Source organism: Malaclemys terrapin, chromosome 6 (genome assembly GCF_027887155.1).
Source record: "Malaclemys terrapin pileata isolate rMalTer1 chromosome 6, rMalTer1.hap1, whole genome shotgun sequence".
In the NCBI taxonomy this organism is placed as follows: Eukaryota; Metazoa; Chordata; order Testudines; family Emydidae; genus Malaclemys; species Malaclemys terrapin.
Genome location: NC_071510.1, coordinates 92,479,883 through 92,504,769, shown reverse-complemented (window position 1 = coordinate 92,504,769; position 24,887 = coordinate 92,479,883). Strand labels below are relative to the sequence as shown.

The window sequence follows — 24,887 nt, the reverse complement described above, 5'->3', positions numbered from 1 at the left end:
CATTGACTATCAGTAGGATTAGTCAGAAAAGATTGAAGTGGTGGATACTATATTCCTCAGTGGCAGGGAAAGGTAGAGGAAAATTATGGTTAGAACTAAATAAGTCAAGAATAAGAGAAACCAGAAGAGAGATTTGCTAAGGTGACAATGACGTTGGAGGAAGGGGAAGAATTGTGTTCAGGACTAATTGGAAAATTCTGGTGGTGGGTGGAAAGGAGAAGGTATGAAACATTAACTGCAGACACATCAGCTGGAGACTGACAGAGGTACCCAGATGCTGATTGTTACTCACACACAGTATCAGGCCATAGGAAATTCTACCTTACAACAATACATTGTCCTAATATTTCAATAATAATATTACAATAACTACACTCAAATTAGAAAGTCTTACAGCAAACTACTCAGAATTGAACCCTGTTATAGTCTTGGTCTTCATAACATCCTCTGATAAAGTTGTCTGTGCATTATGTGAAGAAATACTTCATTCTGTTTGTTTTAAAAGAAACAAGTTCATAACACAAAAAGGGGAATATCTTTTCATGCCCTCTCTCTGGGGTGTTCCATTGTTATGCTGGCCTCTGGGTGCAGTCCTTCCCCTAACAGTCCATTAGCATGGTTGCTATCGGAAGGAGCGCAGCCTTCCACTCAGGAGAAGCCTTTTTCCAATCAGCATCTTATCTCCCCTCCCCTCTCTCACCAGGAGGTTTTTTTTAAATGTCACTGTGAGCCCTTAACTGGCCTCAAGTGTGTCTAGTTAACCTGAGGTAACCCTTGTTAAGCTCATAGGGAACAGGCCTCTACCATTCTAGGGCTGATATATCTGCCCTCCACCACTCTGGTATACCTCTCAGGACTGACTTTGTCACAATACTAATTATAACTTTGATATGATCAGTCGAAAAATGCTAGTCCCGCTGTAGCAGGTCCTGTACACTTAGCATTGCCCAAAAATATAGGAAGACATGGCCTTTCCCTGAGGTGCTTAAAATCTTGTTTGGAATAAGATTCAATGATTGAGTATGGCAAACAAAAGGAGGAGGAATGGGTAGGAAACGACAAGAAGGATAATAGAAAACAAAGGTGTAGCTACAAAAGGTAATTATTGCACAACAGAAGGTTCTAGACCATTTGAAAGTTTTAATAAACCAGATGTCACTAAACCTAATCACCACTGGTTATTTTGTTTTTTTAATAGGCATCAGAAAAGAGAGAATGTTTAGGAGAAAGAAGGGGAGAGGAGTGGTCTTGAGGTTAAGTTCTGAGTGTTCCTTCTATGAGTTTGGGTCGCATAGAAGACAGTGCAGATATATTTGTGGGAGAAATGAGCAACTGGGTGCTTAAATCTTGCACTGTTGATGGAGAAGAGAAGGTGGGGAAGGGATTAAGAGACAACCCATAAAGACAGGGAGAAGTAGAGTTGTGCAGTGTCTTGAAGGTAAGGACAAAAATCTTGAATATGATCTGGTGGACAATGAGACAGGATGTCATGGTCAGAGTAACAGGGCAGGAAGAGATTCTTGGCAGCTGCATTTTGTATGGATTGGAGAGTGGTAATATGGGAGGAGGCCAGAGGGAAAGAGGTCACAGTCATCATGATATGAGATAATATATAATTACAATTAGCATTTGTGACATATTTAATCTATAAAGCACTTGACAAACATTGACCTTTACAATACCTATTACATTTATAATACAATGTAATATAGGTGCCAGTCCATGGGAACATTGATTTTAACTATGAATGGAGATATACAAGCAAGTGTCTAGCAAAACATGGAAATTGTACTGTGGCAGTTATATTTCCTGGATTTCTTAGAAGCCTTCTAATTTTTGGAAGGACCTCCCCATCCTCTCTTAATTTTGTTCTTACCATCGTATTAGTTTCATGTTGGAAATTTGTGCGCACATGCAACTTGCCAGAAGATGACATAAGATAAAGACTGAATGGAGTAGCAGTAGATCATGATGACTTTTAATTGTAAATATGCACCTGACAGGTCATATACAGCTATAACCACCTCATACCACAGTGTTTGTAATGCACAGTAAAATTAGTCTGCTAGTGGTTAATCCAATGGCCTAGCTGTAATAAATGTAGCTGTTCTCTCAGGTTTCAAGATTATTTTTCAGATTTCTTGGTTTGGATCAGCTCACACAGAATTCAGTTTGAATTCCTCCTACAGGCATTAATTTGATACGAGTAACTTTAATCTTCATAATAGATAGTACCATGTGACATAACGTGTTCTGATAGAGCTCCATAAAACTGCTCTTTTTGGCCAGTTTTCATATGAGTCCTTAATCTGGTGCAGGTTTAAAGAAAAAAATAAAGAGGAACAATCATTCCCAAACTGTTGCTATCACAAGGCAACATTGCCCACAAAAGAATGTTTCTTCACCTATCTGGAATAAGTGATAAAGTACCTGTTGCGGTGAAATCTGGGACAACATAAGTGATCTGTGGAGATTCTCCTGCTTCATTATAGGCAGAAATATTAAACCGATAATAAGCCATGGAGAGATTCAGATGCACTCTTCTCTCGGTTACGTTGATGCGTTCGGGTCGATCATTGCAACTGTTGGGTATTCTTTCAATATTAACATAGTATCCAATGGCATTCCTGCTTTGTGTTATCTAATAGAAAAAGATTAGTACTGAACAATCAGATATCAATCCCCTTCTTAATAAAATTAGAACAGTTACAAAAAATTGCAAGCCACAAAACACACATAAAATTATGTATAAACAAATCTTCCCTGTCTTTGCACATTGATTGTCAAAAGGAGATAAATTTAGTGCTGTGATTGGGGATTTAGGAAATGATTCAACAAAGCACTTAAGCATGTTCTTGGGACTGAAATTATTTAAATATATAGCACATAATCGTGTGCTTAAATGCTTTGCTTAATTGGGTTCCGCAAAATATGTCATGGAAATCAGTGCAGAGAAAACCAAGCTGATGACAAACAAACGTGACGGGATCACATATCACTGTTGGTGGACAAGAGCTGGAGATAGTGAAACAGTTCAAGTATTTGGGGGCAGTCATCACTGATGAAGGATCAAAGGCAGAAATTCTGGCAAGAACTGCACAAGCAGCAGCAGCAGTGGGAAAGCTAAAGCCAATTTGGAAAAATAAGAACATCTTCCTGGAATCCAAACTGAAACTGCTGCATGCACTGGTCATCTCAATTTTTCTGTATACGTGTGAGACATGGACCCTTACAGCAGAACTTGAATGGAAAATACAGGTAGTAGAGATGAGAGACTTCCATAAAATCCTGGGCATCTTGTACTTTGACCACATCACTAATGAAGAGGTCTGCAATATCATCACCCAATGCGCTGGGTCATATGAAGACCTCCTGACGACCATGAAGAAGCGCAAGCTGAAGTGGTACAGCCATGTAACAAGATCATCTGGCCTATAGCCAAGATCATCCTCCAAGGGACAGTAGAGGGGAAGAGAAGAAGAGGTAGAGAGAAGAAGAGATGGATTGACAACATAAAAGAATAGACAGGAATCGACGTCGCAGAGACTCAAGCACTGACACACAATCATCAGGGGTGGAGATAATAGGTTGATTGATTATCAGTGATGGTGCCCCAATGACCAATGCGGTTATGGGAGTGGTGGTGATGATGATGATGAATTGGGTTCTTACCTGTGCAAATCCAATAAACGCTAATGAGGATGAAGCCACTAAAACACTTTGTATGCTGCACTCAGAATGTGCCCCTAATTATTAGGAGCCTGAAAGTCAGTGAGAGTTAGGTGCTTAACTGCCATGTATGCCTTTGAAAATCTTAATCCCCTAGGTTCGATAGGGCATTTTGAACTACCTTGTGAGGAGGAGGGGACTGGTAATTAAACTGCTACAGCAGAAAGGTGTCCTTGCCTACTGATATTAAGTTTGTTTAGTATGGTAAAAGAGCAGAGCAATCCTCCAAAAGAACAAGGTGAGCGCTGACCAAGGCAAATGCATCTTAAGCATCCAGATACTAGTACTAGATACTATAGTCTTGTGTTACAAACTGGTCTCTGCTCCAATGCTGTGTAAATAGCCGTGGCAGGAGAGTCTGCATTTTTTTTTCTTAACATTTTATAATTATTAAAGACTCAGAAGCACATCCCAGCTACTCTTACACTATTGTGCATCTTTAAAGTCATTAGGCTCCAAGTCAGGAAAGCACTTAAGCATGCACTTAAGTGCATCCCAGTTGAGTTGAATGGGACTAAAGTGCACAAAAGGCCTTCAATTTTATAGAAGATGGGATCAGATGAAACAATTACATAAGCTCTAACTCAAGCTCTCAGTCTAAAGATGATTTCTTCCTTCAGTTTGATATTGGAATTAGTATGTACGATTTACAACATTACTGTAAGAGGAATAATTTTATTTCTAGTTTAGCTTCATCCTAAGAAGTTTCTTTTTTTTCAGCAGATTGCTGCAAAATGTCCCTTTTGATAGATCACTTCACATACAGATATGGGTGTCTTTGTTGATTCTGACTTGGTCTCTTGGCTTCACTCATGACAGCCCCCTTTGATTTAGAATTGGAAGCCCTCTTTTTCCCTCTGGTTTTAGATAGAGAGTCTTTACATGAAGACCACAGGCCTTGAAGTCTATAATAGCTCCTTGGTCATCAAAATGTCCTGCTAGCCCCCTGGCAGTGAACTCAAGGTTGTCGGATTTACTTCCCTCACACTTTTTATGTGCTCACTTTGTCAGGAAACCTTCACATCATTAATTCAGCAAAAATGGCTGATGTACAGTAGTCTGTCAATTGATGATCATGATGTCCATTATGTAAGAAGGGACACTTCCAGATTTCAGCTTCTGAAGTTTTAATGGCATTATGGTGAATATGCAGCACTCTGCACGGTGAATAGACATTCTTTTGTCAGCAAAAGCCTCATAACCTATGCTGTATCTAGATTTTTGAATAAATAAACTTGGAAGTTGCTTTCAGAATTCCTAGAGTGGAGCTCCTTCAAAAGCTGTAGTTCCATTTGAGAATAAGATGACACCTTATGAATATGTGAGACAAAGAGAGTCTTTTAGCTCTACGGCCCCAGGTGTCTCTGCCTAAAGGAATCTTTCAAGGTGAAGTGTGAGGGTGACTGTGAGAGAGAGACTTGAGAATCCAGCTCCTACAAATACTTAGTGTAGAATGGAAAGATACTTCATTTAAGCCAATGTCCAGAGTTCAGATGTTGCTGCGTCAATCATTTTGTAAGTTTACAAAGGGGTTTTGCTCACTCTTCTCTAAGACCATGACTGTACAAATTTATATATATAGTGCTAGGAATTGCTGATGCAAAGGTGCACAAGATCGCAATACTCAAATATAGTTTTACTTGCATAAGAACATTTGCTGACATTTCAATATAATGAACTAAATCCCCTGTGTCACTCAAAATGATTAACTTTTTTGCTATATCCATAATAATAACGAATACATTACCTGCCACTGAAGAAAAACATTTATTCTTCCTGGAGAGATTTCTATGGTTTCATTTGCTGAAATTGTTGGCTTGTCAATCAGCTCTAAAGAAGAGAAGGATGGGGAAACCCAGTCTCATAATTTGATTTTAATATTTTTCAATCTATAAATATTACATAACTTTATGCAACAACAACTGATTTATACCAATCACCAGAACAACCAAATGAAATGCCACGTACTATGAGGGACTAAAATCTCTTTACTCCAGACACAAACGCAGTGGTGTTCCTCACTGGGTAAGCATCTGAGCTGAATAACATATGAAGATGTACTGTTTAAATCGGAGACAGTCACATTGACAGCATCGTTTGCTGTGGGCACCTGCAAACAAACAAATTTTAAACAATATTTGGCATAATTAAACTAAAGTTCCCTTTTAATAATTTTATACTCTGTAATCATTGCTCTCCTTTCTAAGGGCCCAATTCTTTAATTTCCATGGAAGTTAAGGGTACTCACCAACATACAGGAGTCACTAAGGCCCAGATCCACAAAGAGATGTAGGTATTGCAATGCTAAACATCATGGCACCTAACTTTTAGGCACTTAGAAAATCACAAGAACAACACTGTGATCCACAAAAGCCTGAATCAGGCACCTGGGCTCCCTGTATAACAAACGGGGAAGAGAAGTGCCTTAGAATGCAAGCCACAAAAGCCAGCACACAAGGCAGGGAGCCACTTAAGCTAGCCAATGGGAGATGCCATTAAGAAGACAGTGTCCTAAGCTCCATCTCTCTCTCAGAGGCTGCAGGGAGACACCTATCTCTGCCAGTAATCCATGAACGGGAACGCCTTTCCTGGAATCAGGTGTCTTAGGTGTCTTAGTCATTTGTTCTGGGACAGAGTTAGAAGCCTGACTTGTTCCTTACAAAATGGCTGGAGGCAGTAGTATCCAATGGTTAGATCACTCACCTGGGATGTGGGCATTTCAGGTTCCATTTTTCCCTCTGCCTGAGTGGGGCAGAGGATTTGAACAGGGTTCTCCCACCTCTCAGGAAAATGCTCTACCCACTGAGCTATGGGATATTCTGACATAGTGTTTCTTACTTTCTTCTGGTGAAAGTGTTCTACTGTGTATAACTAACTAGTGATTGGAACAGGGGGACTGGATCCTAAATTATAGAAACATTCATTCGCTCTCTTTCTGGCCCAATGACTACTTAAGTATTTATTCATAGTGGAACAATCATTGGGCAAGAGAGAGAGAAAGTGAATGACTGTATAGTTCAGTGGTGAGGTCATCCACCTGGGAGGTCCCAGGATCCAGTTTCCCAGCTCCAACAGGATGCCAGATATTGAATGGGATCTGATCCAGTAGGCAGCATCTGAGCATGCCTATTGGATTGGGCCCTGCGCATGACTAAGGAGGAACACCTATCTTCCCTTGCTTTGCGGATCGGTCTGGGGCATAGGCAGGAGCTAGGCATTCAGACACCTCGAGTGTGAGGTAGCATTGTGTATGCTCAGAGTCAGAGACATAGGCACCTAGGGTACTTGAGTGAGTGTAGACACCTAGGGGGTTTGGTGGGGTTTTGGGGATTACAGTGGCGCATAAGTCTGGGACTTACGCACCTAAGCACTTTGAGAACCATTAGATACTCAAGGCATGTACTACGGTCCCATTTCAGGAAAGTATCCTCATTCAAGAAGGGTACTTAAGCACATGTTTAAAGTTAAGCTCGTGCTTATGTCCCATTGACTTCAATGGGACTCAAGCAGGTACTGAAAGTGAAGCATAAGCTTAAGTACTTTTGTGACCAAGGATGGATTTAAGCACAAGCTTAGGAGCTTTACTGAGTTGGGGCCTCATTTAGGAGCTCAAAAGAGCTAGAAAATGAGATAAAATGAAGTATTGAAAATGCACATTGGGCTCAAAAATTTTCAAAACTGCATGCACATACTTAGTGCCTCAATGCTAATTTGTGTATGCAGTTAATAGTAGTACAATTACAGTGATCACATAGGCAATGTACATAGTTGGCAGAGATGGACTTTTGAAAATTTGGGCCTAAAAGTCTCCTTACTGCTCTCCATTATAGTTTTTATTGCCATGAAAATATTTGCGATAATTATGAATAAAAGCAATTAGGTGGCTAGCTCTTGCTCTAGTGCTACGACAGTGAGCAGAAGCATTTTTAGGAGACAATATTTTGTTTTGTAACATATTTCTATTAATAAAGTTGATTTGGGGGAAAATACAGAATTGTGGAAAGAGTTAGAGACTTTCCACTTTCTTTGGGGTTGAAGCTGAGGCACATGGAAGAGGTGAGGTAATACATTCAAAGCCCTCAAGCCACATGTGCAACTTTTGAGATTGATTTTTGATAAGAGTTGTGAATGCTCAAAATGCTAAGCTAGCTTTTGCACTGGCACTGAAAATGTCTTGTGTATCTGATTTCTTGAACACCAGTTTAAAAATGTAATGTGTGTCTAAGAGGTGGGGTTTAAGCATGAGCAGAGGGTGCAACATTTGGCACTTTTTTGTCAAGCTGAAATTAGCCATTAACAATGTAGGGTCAGAGCCTCAGCTGATGTAATTTACCATGGCTTCATTAATGTCAACAGAGCTATTCTGATTGACACTAGCTCAGGATCTGTCCCACAGCCTGGGACATCTTAACAGAATTTAAATGGTGGTTAACAGGGAGTATTTTTTGGTCTTGTCAGAACAGTGCTGTGTATCGTAGAACCAATAATATTCAGCTGAATCTTTTAAATTGATATCTATCTTCATATACTCACCAATATCCACTGTGAGGATGTTGGACGTGCTTCTTTATATTGCAGTTCATATTGCATAGACTTTTTTGGTGCGTCCCACTTAATTATTAATTTGTTTGATAACTGGTGAGCACTTATGGAGTGTATAGCACACTTCTCTAAAATAAACAATGCAGAAGCCGTAAACACACACACACACACAGCAGGAAACCAATGCTAAATACAATTTTTTTCTCCCTTCTGTTTGTTCAGTACTAAATATGTTGATTTTAAATCTTCAAAATCCAGAAAGAATTCATTAGTAAAATTTTGCAGTATGAGACAAAGGCCCAGTTCTGGCACATTTACTCAGCGAGGGTAAGATCTTTCTCTGCAGGTAGTCCTGTTGATTTCAATGAGAATTGATGGTATCAGACACCATTCAAAGTCAGCATGAGTGGCATAATCCTCAAATCAGAACGTCTACAGCACGAGCAATAATGCTGTTTAAAAAGACTATCCTGAACTCTAATTACTTCTGTATTTTATGGGTATGTCAGAGGTGTAATTTCAAGTACAATTTCTTTTTCTCTAAGGTTATGGCTACACTTGGAGCTGAGGGTGTGATTCCAGCTCCAGGAGAAGTACCTGAGCTAGCTAGCACACTAAAAATAGAATGTAGTTGCAGTAGTGCAAGTGATGGGAAGGGTTAGCTGCCCAGACTACATATCTAGCATCTCTGACTGGCAACACCTCCCACCACTCTCACTGTCAGGGCTACAGTCTATTTTTAGTGTGCTAGCTCATTGAGAGCTACCATGGGTGTCTCCTCGAACTGAGAATCACACCTCCAGCTCAAAGTGTAGACATAACCTAACACATGTAAGGTGGCCAAAGGCCCCCAACAGAGGCTAGAGTAGCAGCTGTGGAGTGGTAGGGTGCTGCAGTAGTGAGGACTCTGTTCTCCCTTCCACCTCCAATCCCATGTCTCCTAGAAGAGCCCATGTCTTTGGGCAGCACTTGAGGATTAGAGCAATAGTTGGATACCATGGTGAATTCACTATAAATACCTAATCGGAAGAACAGGACTTGATATCTCATTTGTAACCAGGTGGTATCCTTTTATATAAAATTATTGTGTAACTAACTTAAGTATGTGTACACTGCATTGTAAATCCAGGTCTGTGGGACCCAGGCTTGGTTTCCAAGGCTACACCCGAGCATGCACATTGCACTGTAAACCTGGGCTTACAATTGCTGGGCCCAGGTCTCAGCTGTGCTAATGTGGCCATACTGCACTACACAGACTGACTGACTTGGGTCTATGGCTTGAGCTGTGTCCACATTGCAAAATGGCAGGGCTTGGACTACAGTCACAGTAGGACACTGGCTCTGACCGAGCCCTATAGCAGGGTCATAGGACCCAGGTCCTGGGTGTTTGCTGATCCAAGTCAGACTGATTTGTGTGTGGATGGAAGGGGGACTTGAGCTCAAACCTGAATCAGACTTGGTCTTACCCAATGGGTAGATCTACACTGCCCCCTCCCCCAAAAATAAGCCACTGTAGTGAGACTCAGAACCTGGGTCTACAGACTTGTGCAGGCACTACATTACAAATAGCAGTCTAGATGTTCCCACTGGGGGTCTGAAACCCAGCAAGCAGGGTGGGTCTCTAAGCCTGAGCGAGAATGTCTACACTGCTATTTTTAAGCACTGTAGTGTGAGCACTGCGAGCCAGAGTCTGTAGATCTGACCTCAGACTCACTGCCATGGCTTGCACACACACACCCTCCGCCCCAGGCCCCTCCCCCCTTTTTAAGTGTAGACATACCCTTAGTGGTCCAAGAAACAGACCAAAACCTGGAAAAGGACTGAGAACACACAGAGATTCTAACTATATAGATTTCCTTAAACACAGGCTGCTGAACCAGCCCCCCCTTCAAGAAAGCCAGCAAACAAAATAAGAGCCTACGTAGTGTGTGTGTATTGATGTATATGTTTCTGGATATTGCTCCTTTACAGTCTCGCAAACACTCCAGGTGTGAAATCCTTCCCACATTAACATCACTAGAGTGGGGATTTCACCCCAGAGGTCCAAATTATGGTTTAACTATTTGATTTGGTGGTAAGAAGTTTATACTAAGAGTTACAATTTAGCAAATAAATCCATACTTTAATAAAATTATACTGTAGTTTTAGCCAAACTATTGCATCTTAGATGCTATGGTAATACAAATAATGAACCATATTAGAGGCACTGTACCTGCCTTGCTGGGTATAATGGAGATGTTCTTTGTTTTCACACAGCTCTCATGGGAGTAATTTGCTGATACCCAAATAATTACAGCACGATTCATGTAAAGGAATTTTCGTTCTATTGTGATGGACGTTGATGCTGTAGTTCTTGCAAAAGGTTTTGAGATTTTATCCCTTCAAGCAAAGAGCATTAAAATAAACATTACTGCACTATAACTCATTAAAGCAGCAATATGACAACTGGTGAATTTGGGGGGCAGTTAGAACACACACAACAACTTTAAAAGGCAATCTCAAAGGTGTAGACGTGTATTAATTTTGGTGGAATATATGGGCCCAAAGACTTAGTGGTGTTAACATGACCCTGTTATTGTCCAATATTAAACAATTTTAAATAAAGTTCAGGCTTGGAATTCAGTCACCTCAATCTGCTTAGTACCATGGCAAAGAGATTTTTTAAAATCTTTTAAACCTGTTACCAAATATACAAAAAGAAGTTAAAGCATTTGAATTTGTAACAAAGTAATAAAGCTTATATTTTAATAATATCCTTTGTTCCCTTTCCCTTTAACTGTAGAACATTTTCATAAAGAAAAACGGCTTGTCTGACAGTCTTTTAGATGGTATTAAAGATGGTGATAATGGTCCTTTTTTGGGAAAGAGAAATTTAGTTGAGATGGGCTGGAGCAGCTGTTGTCGCTGTTAACATCCAATCCCATTTCCTAGAAAACAAAACAAGACAACCGCATACAAACGGGGAAAGAAGAAAACAGCAGATAGAAAATGCAGCTTCTGATTTTGGTGCTCACTTTTCCTTGTAATCTTACTGCTGAAAAAATTCAGGCAAGGCACACTATCAGCCACTCCAAGACCTGGCAAACTTGTACCAGTGCTGGGCTGTTTAGGACATTGCTTTTAACTGTCTCTTTGGGTTTGTTGCAGTTTAGGCTGGCTAACCCAGCCTCTTATTAGGGTGACCAGGTGTCTGGGTTTTGGAACACCCGTCAAAAAGGGACCCTTGTGACTCTGGTCAGCACTGCTGACTGGGCTGTTAAAAGTCCGGTTGGCAGTGCTGAGGAGCTAAGGCAGGCTAGTTCCTACCTGGCCTGGCTCTGTGCTGCACCCCAGAAGCGGCCAGCAGGTCCGGCTCCTAGGTGGGAGGCCACGGGGCTCCATGCACTGCCCCCGCCCCAAGCACTGGCTCCGCACTCCTGTTGGCTGGGAACCACGGCCAATGGGAGCTATGGGGGCGGTGCCTGTGGGTGAGAGCATTGCGCAGAGCCGCCTGCCATGCCTCTGCCTAGGAGTTGGACCCGCTGGCCGCTTCCGGGGTGCAGTGTGGAGTCAGGACAGGCACGAAGCCTGCCTTAGCCACCCCACTGTGCAGCTAACTGGAAGCCGCCTGAGGTAAGCCCAAGCCCCAACACCGAGCTCCTACCCCAGCCCTGAGCCCCGCCCAACCCATAGCCCCCTCCTGCATCCCAACCGCCTCATCCCCAGAGCCTGCACCCCCAGATAGAACCCTCACCTCCCCTGCACCCCAACCCCTTGCTCCAGACCAGAGCCCCCTCATGGACCCTGAACCCCTCTGCCCCACCCCCCAGCCTGGAGCCCCCTCCTGCACCCCAAACCCCTGCCTCAACCCACAGCCCCCCCGCACCCTGAACTCCTCATCCCTAGCCCCACCCCAGAATCTGCACCCCCAGACAGAGCTCTCACCCCCTCCCACACCACAGCCAGTGACAGTGAGTGAGGGTGGGGGAAAGCGAGCCACCGAGGGAGGGGGAATGTAGTGCCTGGGGGGGGCAGGGCCTCGGAGTAGGGGTGGGGCCGGGGCATGGCCTCAAGGAAGGGGCGGAGCCAGGGTGTTTGGTTTTGTGTGATTAAAAAGTTGGCAACCCTAACTCTTATTAAACAGAATGCAAAGGAAGAAGGCTAGGAAAGAGTCAAAAATATGGTAGGGAAGGAAAAAGGACATATGGGAGGAAGTGACAAAGTTTCACACCCCAGATGCTGTTTGGAATTTAGCCAGAACTGGTGGGAATGACATCTGGGTCTCTGTCTCTGGTCAGGACATCTCTCAAGATTAGGATGAAAAAGACCCAATTATGTCACAGTGGATCTCGTAGTCCTAGGAGACCATGGGTGGTCAGAAATGATGGAGAAGCTTGCTTCTTCCTGTGTTTTTCATCTTTCACTCATTTCTAGCTTTCCCAAAAAAATCTTTTTGAGGAATCCCAAAAGTAGTAATGAGCAGAATAGCCCACCCCCTCATTATTCTGTTAGGCCTCACTTCCAACACACCAATATTGGTTCATTAATTTCTGGTCCCACACTTTTCTTGATTACCAGATATGATCTTAACACAGTTCTTGAATTATATCAGTAGGCCTTTTTGTTTAGATTAATTTAATCTGATTCCCTTTTGAACCTTTGTCCATCCACATTAATTGTTAATTTATTGTGATACTTTATAAACTTTTATCCACTTTCCCTCAGTTAGGCTCAGAAGGCCCCAGTTATCACTACAGTGCAATCCAGTTGAACCAGACCAATGAATGTAACACTGGTAACCAAGCAATTCTATTTATGTCCAGATTTAAGTGTCTTTACAAATTTGACATGTAATTTTTGTTGAATATGAATGCAAATAAAATAATGCTAGCCTTACTTTGAGATTCCCTACATGAACTTTACAAACACTTGAGGCTTTACAGTCAAAGGTTAACTCTGCCCCCACACATATCTGAATCACATGGTTTCTCAGATATATCACTTTTCCCACAACTTTGTAAGGTGAATCTTGTCAGGTGCAGAGGCAGGGCTCCACAGGAACCTTTATTTAGTTACAGATCAAACTTGCAAGATCCAGAGGGTTCTCAACTGCCACTGTCCTCAGGATAAAACTCTTTCACATACCTGGTATAGGAATGATTTTAATACGTTATGGTCTCAATGCTTTTCAGGAGGAGGAATGAGAAGGTATCATGTGCTAGCTAAGTGCCAAGCTAGTTCCCTGGCATAAATTAAAACAGCCTGAAGACTGCCCTAAACTGTGCTTGCTGTCAGTACCTCCTATGGGCCATTGAGGCACCCAGGAACTGCCTCCACCAAATCCCCTTACTGTAGCCATGACTCCATTGGTGGGACCAGGAAGGGAGATTGGTGCAGGAGCCATTGTGGCATCTCTAAACAACCCAATGTTTCTCCTATGCTGGGGAAATGAAAGCAGGTGGAGTGGCCCCAGCACAGTTGAGGATTTGGGCCTTTTTGTCTGACAGTCGCAGTGTAGGACAAAGTTCTGCAAATGTTACATCTGTAACCATGGCTGTAGAAAATAATTGTATATTATAGTTGTGACGTTATGAGTGTAATATAATATCTCATTGAAAGGTGACAGGGCAGAAAAGAGTTAATTACCTCGCAGACTGACCTGACCCATGGCTGAACTTTAGAGACTGGTTAGGGAGATATGTAAATGAATAGAGCTTTGAAATGCAAGTCTGCATTGTTAGAGATAGAAGGGTAGGTGTTTGCTCAGGTCTTGTGATATAAGCAAACAAGTCTTGTCTTTTGCTATAGCATTAATTCAAAGATCAAAAAAGGAATATTAACATTTATGATGACACTTGAGTGAAATAGTATTATTGTCTATATGTCTCTTTGAAGGTTGTGGTATCCTGTATCTGAACTGTTTGATAGATAAATTACCCTGTGCTAATTGCCAGGATGTTTGGGAGAAGGAGAGTTAAGCCTATTGTTTTCTCAGGCCAAAAGGCTGCTGGAAATGTATAAGAACCCTGGGACACAATCCTGCTTCATCTCAGATCTGCTTTGAGTTTCAAGAGGGGGAAACCTTAAGCCATAAGGATTGAGATCCTCAGTCACTGACTGGAGCCACCCTGAATATGGACATTGGACTATAACCTATGGACTATTTCTAAAAGGACTTTCGGCAACTACAAGCTCACCTCTGCTATGTATCTGAACCTCAAGAATTGAATTCAAGTCTGTATGTATATTGATCTTTTAACCAACACTCTCTCTCTCTTTTCTTTTTTAATAAATTTTAGCTTAATTAATAAGAATTGGCTTTAAGCGTGTATTTTGGGTAAGATCTAAGTTATAATTGAACCTAGGTATGTGGCTAACCCTTTGGGGTTGGAAGAACCTTTTCTTTTATATGATGAGATAAGATTTTCAGTAATCATCATCATCATCATCTAACAGGTGTGTCTGGACGGAGGCCTGAGGCTGGGTAATTTAAGGGAATTGTCTTGTTTGGACTTCTGAGTAAGCAGTGAGGTACTATAGAAGCCGTTTTGTGCTGGCTTGGGAAATCTAAGTATTGGAATATCCACCAGCTTTTGGGGTTTGTCTGCCCTGTTTTGTTTGCAGTTCACCCTAATTGAGTGACCTCAGCAGGCTCCCACGGGCAGCACCATCACAATAGTACAGGGCATTATTTGGGAAATAGTATGTGATGTAATTAAAAATTGCATTTTAATGCATATACACAAGGGGGCAGATTAACTTTATGGACAAACCTTTACTTTGGCATTTCCTGACCTCTGAGTGATTTAACCATGGAGCCTTAATGATACTTAAACACAGCTTTTAATAGAATTTCCTGGCATGTAAGCAAAAATGGGAGATAAACACTGTGGAACATCCTATCTTTTTATCTCATATCCCCTAAAAGGTTATACATCCTTACCTGCACACTGAGGACAGGAGACTTTGTACAGCTAAGGTGTGCAGTCTCACTGTTTTTAAAATGGAATATTTATTTTATGGCTAGTGATATTACTTACCTACCAGATTTTTTAGAATTCAATATGTGCTCACAATGCAATATTTAATACATGAACAACGTTTCAAGGTTTTCTCCTGCATCTTTTAAGTCAACTTAGCTGTAGATTAGCGGTTAATGTTTCAAAGCATGATTTTTTGAGTGCACAGCTAGAGCATCTGTGTGAGGTTTTTCTTTAATCTCTTCCTTCATGACAGCTAAATCCTATTCAGTACTCTTCCAATTTCCAACTGATGTTAATTGCAGAAAGCAATAATGTCCTCAGCTTGGCTTAAGCAAATGCTTTTTTAAAACCCAATAAAAAGGAAGAATATTTTCTTGTTAAGAGCTCTGGACTAGAATTTGGGAGATCAAATCCTATCTCTGCCACAGTCCCTCTCTGTGACTTTGGAAAAGTCATAATCTCTTTGTGTCTTGGTTCTCAGTCTTCTGCTTGTATGCTGTATCTCTTCTTCCTACCCTTCATCTCCTTTCTCTCTTCTGAATGTGAGCTCTTCAGGGCAGGATCTCTCTCTTGCTATGTGTATATACAGCACCTAGCATAATGGGGCCTGATGATGGCTGGGGTCTTCTGGAGCCATTGGAATACTCACATCCACTACATATATAGAAACACACATTCAGCAAGGAGTGAGGCAAATGATAGGCAAGACTTGCCTGCTCTGCACGGCTACAGAGTGCAACAGATTTGGTGCTTCTGCTGGGTCAAGGCAAGTGCAATGGGTTCTCAACACAAGTCTGTGCTCCAAAAGGGTTCCCAGCACTCCAGGGAATAGAGGCGCTTTGGAGACTGAGCTGGGCAGGGGAGGAGTTGGAGTGGAGTTAGTGCATCCTCCATAGGGTGGATCCACCAGCCATTCTTCACAGAATGGGAGAGTGCAGGAGTCAGTGAGAAGCACTGCAGCTGCCAAGCACCTCCACTGCCAGACCAGCCTGTAAGAGATTATTCTCTTGGTCGCTGGCCCCAGTGGGACCAGGGGAATTCCTCAATGCACAGCCATTTACATAGCATTAGGATGTATGCTCCTAACCACGGCTCTTGTAAATGTAAACAAGCAAATGGTGTACGTGTCACCCCCCCGGTATGGTGAAAAATCACATCACAGTTCAGACCACTACTTCCCCCTCCTCCCCAGTACAACTACCAACTGGTACTGCTGCTTTCTACTACTACTTTAAAAAAAATACATGGGCAGGTTGTCCCCAAAGGAGGAAGAACCTTTGCAAGGGACAAGAAACCTGTGAGATCATATTCATGGCATTTCCATTGATTTGTCCCCAACAAGGAAGAGATTGTCACCCGCACCTTCCCCTATGGAACTAGCAGAGCAGTTAATCCCTTTACTTACTGAAATTAGATACTAGTGTGGTGGACTCTATAGGAAATGTTGAGATAGATACATAAACTGGTGGAGGCCAGAGCCATCTATGCAGAGGTCCTGTATGCTTCTGCACTGCTTACTAGCCCACCTGCCTTGAATCTTTTTCATCCTCCACACCAATTTCTCCCATCTGTTTCTAAAATGCAGTTCCCCCTAAAATCAGTGGGTATTACATGTGAGTACAAAATCTGAGGGAAGACTTTGACCTTCAGTGTTTAACTGTCCTGAATCTGATTGCTTGTCTAATATAGGAGAGAGAACTTAAGTCAGGACAGAAAGAATCACACCAAGTAACCATGACAGACTTTCTGAAATGTCTTTCAAACTTACCACTTTAAAATTATTGTATAAGTAGTAGTTTTTGGAGCACAGGGGACAGGCAACCAGGAGCAAAATAGACTTATTTTTCTCTCTGTGTAGCAAGTCAGTTCGCCAGGCCAATCTGCAAAATGAAAGCAAACTAAATAAGCAATCACACTATATAGTGAAGGCCTATCTTGGACATCTATTTATAATACCCCATTAACAAGAGGAAGGCAACTCTCAAAATAAAAAGGCAACAAGTGTGAACTGGGATTCAGCTTCTTAATTAACCAGTGGGATTTCCTCTCAAAATGATAGTGTTTGAGCAAAACAGACATCTATGCAATTAGGACTACATTCAGGAATTACTTAAAACCCAACCACTTTAGGGCTTGTCTATACAAAGAGCACCAGAAGGGCGTGATTTGTAAAGCACACAAGTGTGCTGTGCTCTAACTGCCCATCTAGACCCTGCTGGTATATACTAAAATGTACCTAGTTCAGGTTAATATAGACTTGTTTGAAATTAACTACATCAACACAAACTAGGTACGTTTTAGAGCATGGTGTGATCTGTTGTGGGAGCTGTGTGCTGAGCCAAGTGGCCAGCTAGGCTAGGCTGAGAGCTTACTAATGAGGCTCTAGTGTGCTATTCTTTGATCCCTAAGCCCGTTAGCCCCATGCCCTTGTCAAGGTATCGTACCTCAGTGAGAACAGGGGTTTAAAAAGCCAGCTCCTAAGTGACCACCAGCAGCAAACAGGGGAGTTATGTGAGGGAGTTCAGAGAGGCATTCCTTCTAGGTCCAGCTCTCAAGCAGAGAGAGCCCTGGGACAGAGTGAGCTACCAAGGAGAGTTTGGCAGCAGAGACAGTTCAGTGGCAGGAAGAGGAGGCTGAGGGGTTTTAACCTAACTACTCCAGACAACCCTCGAGAAAAAAAACACAGAAAGGAGGAGAAAAACCAAACAAAAACAATCTTCTACACCTAACATTCTCTAAACTTAGGTCACAAACAAACCCGGCAAGAGTAAAAATAATACCGGCAGAAGTCAGAACTAACCAGTTTACTGCACTGAATGCAGCATGTACAATTACCTGCCTTGTGGGCAGGTGACGTGTGTGTATTTTCAGTGCAAGCACTCATGGCCCTCAGAGACTGAGTATGGGCTCTTGAGACCAGAGTGGCTGAACTGGAAGAGCTAAGGGAGACAGAGAGGTACATAGATGAGACTTTCAGACACACAGTAGAACGGTCCCACCCCCAGTCTGACAGCGTCTGTACTGCTGAGGAGGATGAAAGTCTCAGGGAAGGAAACAAAGCTGGAGCAGAGGGAAATGATTCCATAGCTGGGACCTCCTTCTAGATGATGTCATGATATCCCCTCATACTGAGGCTACCCACTGAAGGAGAGGACCCAGTTACTAGGAAGAGCCAGGTAGCAGAGTGGGGGATTTACTTAATAGAAATATAGATAGCTGGGTTTGTGATGACTGGGAGAACTGCATGGTAACTTGCCTGCCGGGTGTGAAGATGTGGATCTCATGAGATATCCAGATAGACTTTTGTGTCATGCTGGGGAGGAGCCCACAGTCATATGTTCCACTGACATAGGGAAAGGTAGGAGAGAGGGCCTGGAGGCCAAATTTAAGCTGCCAGGTAAGAGTAAAGTCCAGGACTCCCATGGTAGCATTCTCTGAAATGCTTCCAGTTCCAAGCACAGGGCCAGGAAGACCGGCAGAACTGCAGGGTCTCAATGCATGGATGAGATGATGGCATAGGGAGAAGGGATTTAGGTTTATTAGAAACTGGGGAGGCTTTGGAGAAAAGAGGAGCCTATAGGAAGGATGGGCTCTTCCTAAACCAAAACAGAACCAGATTGCTGGCATGTAAAATTTAAAAGGTTATACAGGATTTTTTAAACTAAGGGGTGGGAGAAAGCCAACAGATACAGATGAGAACATGGTTCAGGCAGAGACATCCCTTAGGGATGAATTTTTATTAAAAGGGGAACTCTATATCCTAGTAAAGAGGATAGGAGAGAAGTTGGTAAAGTACAGGTAGGAGCTACTGAGGAACAGTCAAATGTAAAAGTCCTACTTAAATAGAACACATGAAGGTAAGCAACTGAATACTCACAATATACAAGTGCTTATATATGTAACCCACACACCTCCTGGGTGAGGTGTTCTGTCCCATCTAGTGGCACCGAGATCACTTAGAGAGAGAGAGAAAATGAGTCTGTTCTACAGCTTTAGCTAAGAGCCATATGGCTTTTAGCTCATGCACTAAGCTTCAGAGGTCCCAGGTTCAATCCCACCAATGACCAGGGTGTGTCAGTGTTACAAGCGCGGGCTCATCTGGGATTTCAACTGGGAAGTCTCTGAAGCTTGGGACACGCTTCCTCAGTTAGGAGAAGTATGTAACCCACACACCTCCTGGAGTGGCGTAGCCAGGTGGAGGGAAGAGGAGGAGCGGAAAAAAAAAGGTGCCACCTGCTGCGGCGCTTTTACTGACCGGGCAGCGCTCCGGGTCTTCGGCGGCACCTCGGCAGAGGGACCTTCACTCGCTCTGCAGGTCTTCGGCGGCATTTCGGTGATGAAGCTTCAGTGCCACCGAAGACACCCGAAGCGAGTGAAGGTCCCACTGCCGAAGTGCCGCCGAAGACCCAGAGCACCGCCCCGTCAGTAAAAGCACTGCCGAGGGGACGCCTTTTTTTTTTTTTTCCGCTCCCGGGTGAGTAAAATTAAAAAGGTGTCATTTGTGCTTGGTGGGGGAGCAGCCACTCCCCCTCCCCCCCCCAGCTACGCTACTAACCTCCTGGGCATGGTTTTCTGTCCCATCTAGTGGATCGAGAGACCTCTGAGAGAGAGATTAATGAGTCTGTTCTACAGCCTTATCTAAGAGCCAGATGGCTTTTTAGCTCATATAGTAGAGGCTCATGCACTAGAGGTCCCAGGTTTGATCCCACCCGCTGACGACCGGGATCTGTTCGTGTTATATATACACATGCTAGGAGTCTAAATAGTAAGATGGGTGAACTAGAGAGCCTGGCATTAAATGATGATATTGATATAATAGGTATCACAGAAACTTGGTGTAATAAGGATAATCAATGGGACGCAGTAATACCAGGGTACAAAATATATAGGGATGACAAAATAGGTTGTGCTGGTGTGGGCGTGGCACTAAATGTGAAAGGAAGCATTGAGTCAAAGTAAAAATCTTAAATGAATCAAACCATGTACCACAGAATCTCTATGGATAGAAACAAGTCTTGAACAATAAGAGTATAGCAGTGGGAATATACTGCCGACCACCTGACCAGAATGGTGAGGGTGACTGAAATGAACAGGGAAATTAGAGATGCTACAAACTAGGGCTGTCAATTAATCACAGTCAATGCATGCAATTAAAGCAAAACAAATTAACTAGGTTAAAAAAATAGTCATGATTAATTGCAGTTTTAATCGCACTGTTAAACAATAATAGAATACCAATTTAAATTTACTATAAATATTTTTGGATGTTTTTTCTACTTTTTCAAATATATCGATTTCAATTAAAACACAGTACAAAGTGTACAGTGCTCACTTTATATTTTTATTACACATATTTGTACTGTAAAAAAGATAAACAAAATAAATAGTATTTTTCAATTCATCTAATACAAGTACTGTAGTGCAATCCATATCATGAAAGATTTACAAATGTAGACTTTTTTAACATAACTGTTTTGTTTTTTGAGTACAATGTAAAACTTTAGAACTTACAAGTCAAAACATGAAGGGGCATATGAATGTTTAGCATATCTGGTATGTAAATACCTTGCAATGCTGGATACAACAGTGCCATGTGAATGCCTGTTCTCACTTCCAGGTGACATTGTAAATAAGCGGGCAGCATTATCTCCCGTAAATGTAAACAAACTTGTTTGTTTTAGCGATTGGCTGAACAAGAAGCAGGACTGAGTGGACTTGCTTGAGATGAATTGAAAAATGCTTTATTTTATTTTTTTACAGTGCAAATATTTAACCAATAATAATATAAAGTGAGCACTGTACAGTTTGAATTCTGTGTTGTAATTGAAATCAATATATTTTAAAATGTAGAAAAAAATCCAAAAATATTTATAGTCAATAGTGTGATTAAAACTGTGATTAATTGTGACTATTTTTCTAATCTCATGATTAATTCTGATAATTTTTTAATCATTTGACTGCCCTACTACAAAGGCAGACAATGTAATAATAATGGGAGATTTCAATTATCCTCATTGATTGGGATGCAGAGATAAAGTTTCTAGACCCATTAAATGACTGCTTCTTGGAGCAATTAGTCCTGGAACACACCAGGGGAGAGGCAATTCTTGATTTAGTCCTAAGTGAAAACCAGGATCTGGTTCAAGAAGTGAATCTAGCTGAACTGCTTGGTAATAGCAACCATAATGTAATTAAATTTAACATCCTTGTGGTGGTGGAGGGGAAATGCCAAAGACACCCATCATAGTAGCATTGAACTTAAAAAAGGGAAGTTTACAAAGGAAGCTAGTTAAATAGAAAGCCTGCCAAATAATCAGTGGGGCCACTGGACAATGGAGCTGATAAATGAGCACTGAATGAAGACAAGGCCTTTGTGGAGAAGCTAAATGAATTCTTTGCATTGGTCTTCACTGCAGAGGATATGGGAAGGAGCAGGGAGCCAGAAAACTCCAAGAATGTGACTTTCTGATATTCCCAGGAATCTGTTCCTTCAGTTAGAAGGCGTTTTAGGGCCACAAAGTGGAGACGGAGTGCAGCCTTTAATTCTTGTGGCCCTAAAGCTTCACAGGGAAAGGAAGCTTCAGTCCTACAGCCAGCCCCGCCATGCTATTTGCTGGCATCTGTTCCTCTGCCAATGGTCAAGCACACTGCACCTGCATAAATCCCCCTGCACCCCTACCCAAAAGAAGGGCTTCTGTGGAGTCTAAATTAATGCTGCATTAATTTAAGAGCAGATACCTGTTACCTTTGCAAGGGCAGAGAGTAACTCTTTCTCCTTACCCCACCAGTCAAAATTCCCTGGATGCATATGGGGCTTTTGTGGGGTCAGGGAAGAGGTGGCCATAGTGTTGAAGAGCTCCCTATGCTTGTGGAGGAGATCATCTGAGTCTTAGTACTGGTGGCTTTACAAAAATGCTTTCAGTTTGCAGGTGATTACACTATAATGAGCAATCACTGTGGACAACTCCACAATCCTGGTGGTCACTCAGGCCTGTAACCTGGGTGTCCTCTTCAACTTGGACCTCTGTCTAGGGCCTTGCATCCAGGCTACATAGAGATGTTATGCAAGATTTTGATTATATTCCTATCTATCCACACAGCTAAAACTTTCATCCATTGGCTCCCCCTTCCCTATTGCATCATCATATTGCACCTCGATTACTGCAACATCCTTCTCTCTGGCCCTGACAAATACAATTTTACCCCCATTCACACCCATTCAGAATTCTGCTGCAAAGATCATTTTCCTAGCTCAGCGTTTTGACCATGTCACATCTCTCCATTGAGGCAACAGAGAAGGGGGAACCAAACATAAGCTAATTCTCTTAATTTTCAAGGCCCTTCACAGTCAATGCCCATCCTACCTATTATGTGTCATTCACTATCAAGATGTTGACTCCTGCCTCAGATTGACCCTTGATGTCAGTCTCCATTGGCCACTTATTTTCAAACAAGCCCTTTTGTGCTTTCTCCCATAATGCTTCTTGTGGCTGGGTGGAGCTACCTGTAAACATCCCTACAGCTACCACATTATCCTTCTCAAAATTCTCCTTTGCTACAATGCCTACCAAAAATAAATGGACGATGGTTAAGCTGCTGAGGTGCTGAGACAACTGCCTTTCATGTTGATTCCTTGCACTCCCCATCTGTTGTCTCATCTTCTACCTACAGCAAAAGCATTTTGGGAAAGGGACTCTTTTTGTTCTGTGTTTGTACAGTGTCTAGCACAATAGGGTCCTGGTCCATTATGGAGGCTTAGAGATGTGACAGTAACATTAATAACAGCAGCATGTCAGTTGCTTCAACAACTGTGTTGAAAATAGTTTATCTAAATTAGACTGTTTTGATCACTGTGATATGAGATATCAATCACTTGTCAGTAGATGCAGAAGCACTATCTTTCTCTATCACATATTCTAAAATCTTCAGTGTTTGACATTGTCATCCTAGCTGGCCCTATTGCTTTAGACTCCATGGCCTGGAAAGCTGCATGTTTGCATGGATTGGTTGTATCCATACAATAGTAATGCTCAGATGTTATATGTCAACCATTTCAATGGTATGAATGTCTCTGCTTTTCACTAAATCTGCAAACATAAAAAGTTAATCTTTCCAAGTAAAGCCCTCTGCTCCATGCCCTTGAATTAATTCATTGATTGCAGTGGGACACCAATGAGTAAAGGTTCATGCTCTGAAGAAACTTCTGGTGCTACTTTCAGAAATCCCTATCCAATGGAGATTGGATTGCAGCCAAAAAACTTTACACTAATGAATATTTCAAACCCAAATTGATTACCCAATCACTTCAACTGGGGGATTTCCTTCAGCAGTGGGGCTCATCCTTGCCATTAACTGACTATTGCCTAAAGAGAGTTATTTACCTGTAATTTGCTTGCAAAATGGAAGATCAGATTCCAAGCAATTAGAAGAATCTGGAAGATAACATAGGATAAAATTAACAGCAAGAATGTAAAACAAATATGGAAAGAATATATGTGTTGAAGTTCTTCCTTTTTAAAGTTTTTGCATAGTCTCTCCTGCCATGAGTTAATACAGACAGTTCTTTGGGCATGGGGTGATCATATTTAAATAGTTTATTACCATTTTTTACTGTTTGTAAATGGATGAGTTATGCAGTGAATGAAAACTCACCTGTTGTGAACAAGGCCATAGACACAAGCAATAAGAAGCGCTTCATCTTCTCCTTTAAAAAGAAGCATAATCGTTAGTATGGGCGTATTCATGGGCTTCAGTCCACTTCTAGCTGAAGCTCTCCAAACTGCCCGTTCAATCCACTATCTACTACACTAACATCAAGTGAATACCAGTGACTCTCTTATGGTGCTTATTGGTGATACACTGGATTGTAAGAGATACCCAGACTCAAAGTCAGCTGTTAGTTATACTCAGGTGGGGAGGGGTGTCGGGGTGGGAAGCTCTTGTGGCCAGTCACCGGAATAAGGATCTTTCTGTGGACATGACTGCAAGGGGCCACAACTGGGATGCTGACTAGTGCAGGATAAAGAGCAAGCAGCTCAGGAGGATTTGCATTCAAATTGGGGCTGACTGGAAAAAGTCTGGCAGTAGAAATGTGACCTGTCCACTTTTTTCAGGAGTTGGACAAGATTTTGATCAATTACCCTACTGCCCAACCCAGGAAGGTTGTGGATGCTGCTGCCCACTCTGCTAACCTCCCCCACCTCTCAAAGGATGGCCAGTAAGACTCATTGTATGATGAGCATGAGGAGGTCAGTGAAGAGCTGTCCCCAGAAAGCCAGGATCTCTGGGACAGAGGATCCTGATGCGAGCAACAGAGCCCAATTCCCAGCCAGAAATCTAGGCCCATGCCATGGAGGACACCATGCCCATCCACATATTTTCCTTTCCGCTTTCCACGTCTGACCTGCCTGGTGAACCCCTTTACATCCAAACACAGTTTGCCAGCTCAAATCTCTGAATTCATCCAGCTTTGAGTGCTGAAATACAGCCCAAGCAGCCTCTGCCTATTCTGAGTTGCCAGTATAGCATTGCTGAGCATTATTGGGTCCATGCTGGCTGACAGCAATTCGAAAACAGAGCTAGCTCAACCAGAAAGGAAGCATGGGGTGAAGCCCGTGGAAACCTGCCTGGCTTCTGCTATGCATCCCAAAATGC

The 24,887-nt window shown here is 42.3% G+C and overlaps 1 protein-coding gene across 1 annotated transcript in view; it reads right to left on the bottom strand.

Annotated features, from left to right (window-relative positions):
* LOC128838807 (interleukin-6 receptor subunit beta-like) overlaps positions 1-23,931 on the bottom strand; it is a 46,697-nt gene extending 22,766 nt beyond the window's left edge. Inside the window, exons 1-8 of the mRNA XM_054031231.1 lie at positions 23,886-23,931; positions 23,615-23,665; positions 17,002-17,113; positions 10,484-10,650; positions 8,263-8,399; positions 5,698-5,839; positions 5,477-5,559; positions 2,431-2,641 (exon numbers count right to left, since the gene is read on the bottom strand). Of these exons, the coding sequence (XP_053887206.1) occupies positions 2,431-2,641; positions 5,477-5,559; positions 5,698-5,839; positions 8,263-8,399; positions 10,484-10,650; positions 17,002-17,113; positions 23,615-23,665; positions 23,886-23,931 (949 nt within the window). The remainder of the gene's footprint in view (positions 1-2,430; positions 2,642-5,476; positions 5,560-5,697; positions 5,840-8,262; positions 8,400-10,483; positions 10,651-17,001; positions 17,114-23,614; positions 23,666-23,885) is intronic.
* Between the last annotated feature and the right edge of the window lie 956 nt (positions 23,932-24,887).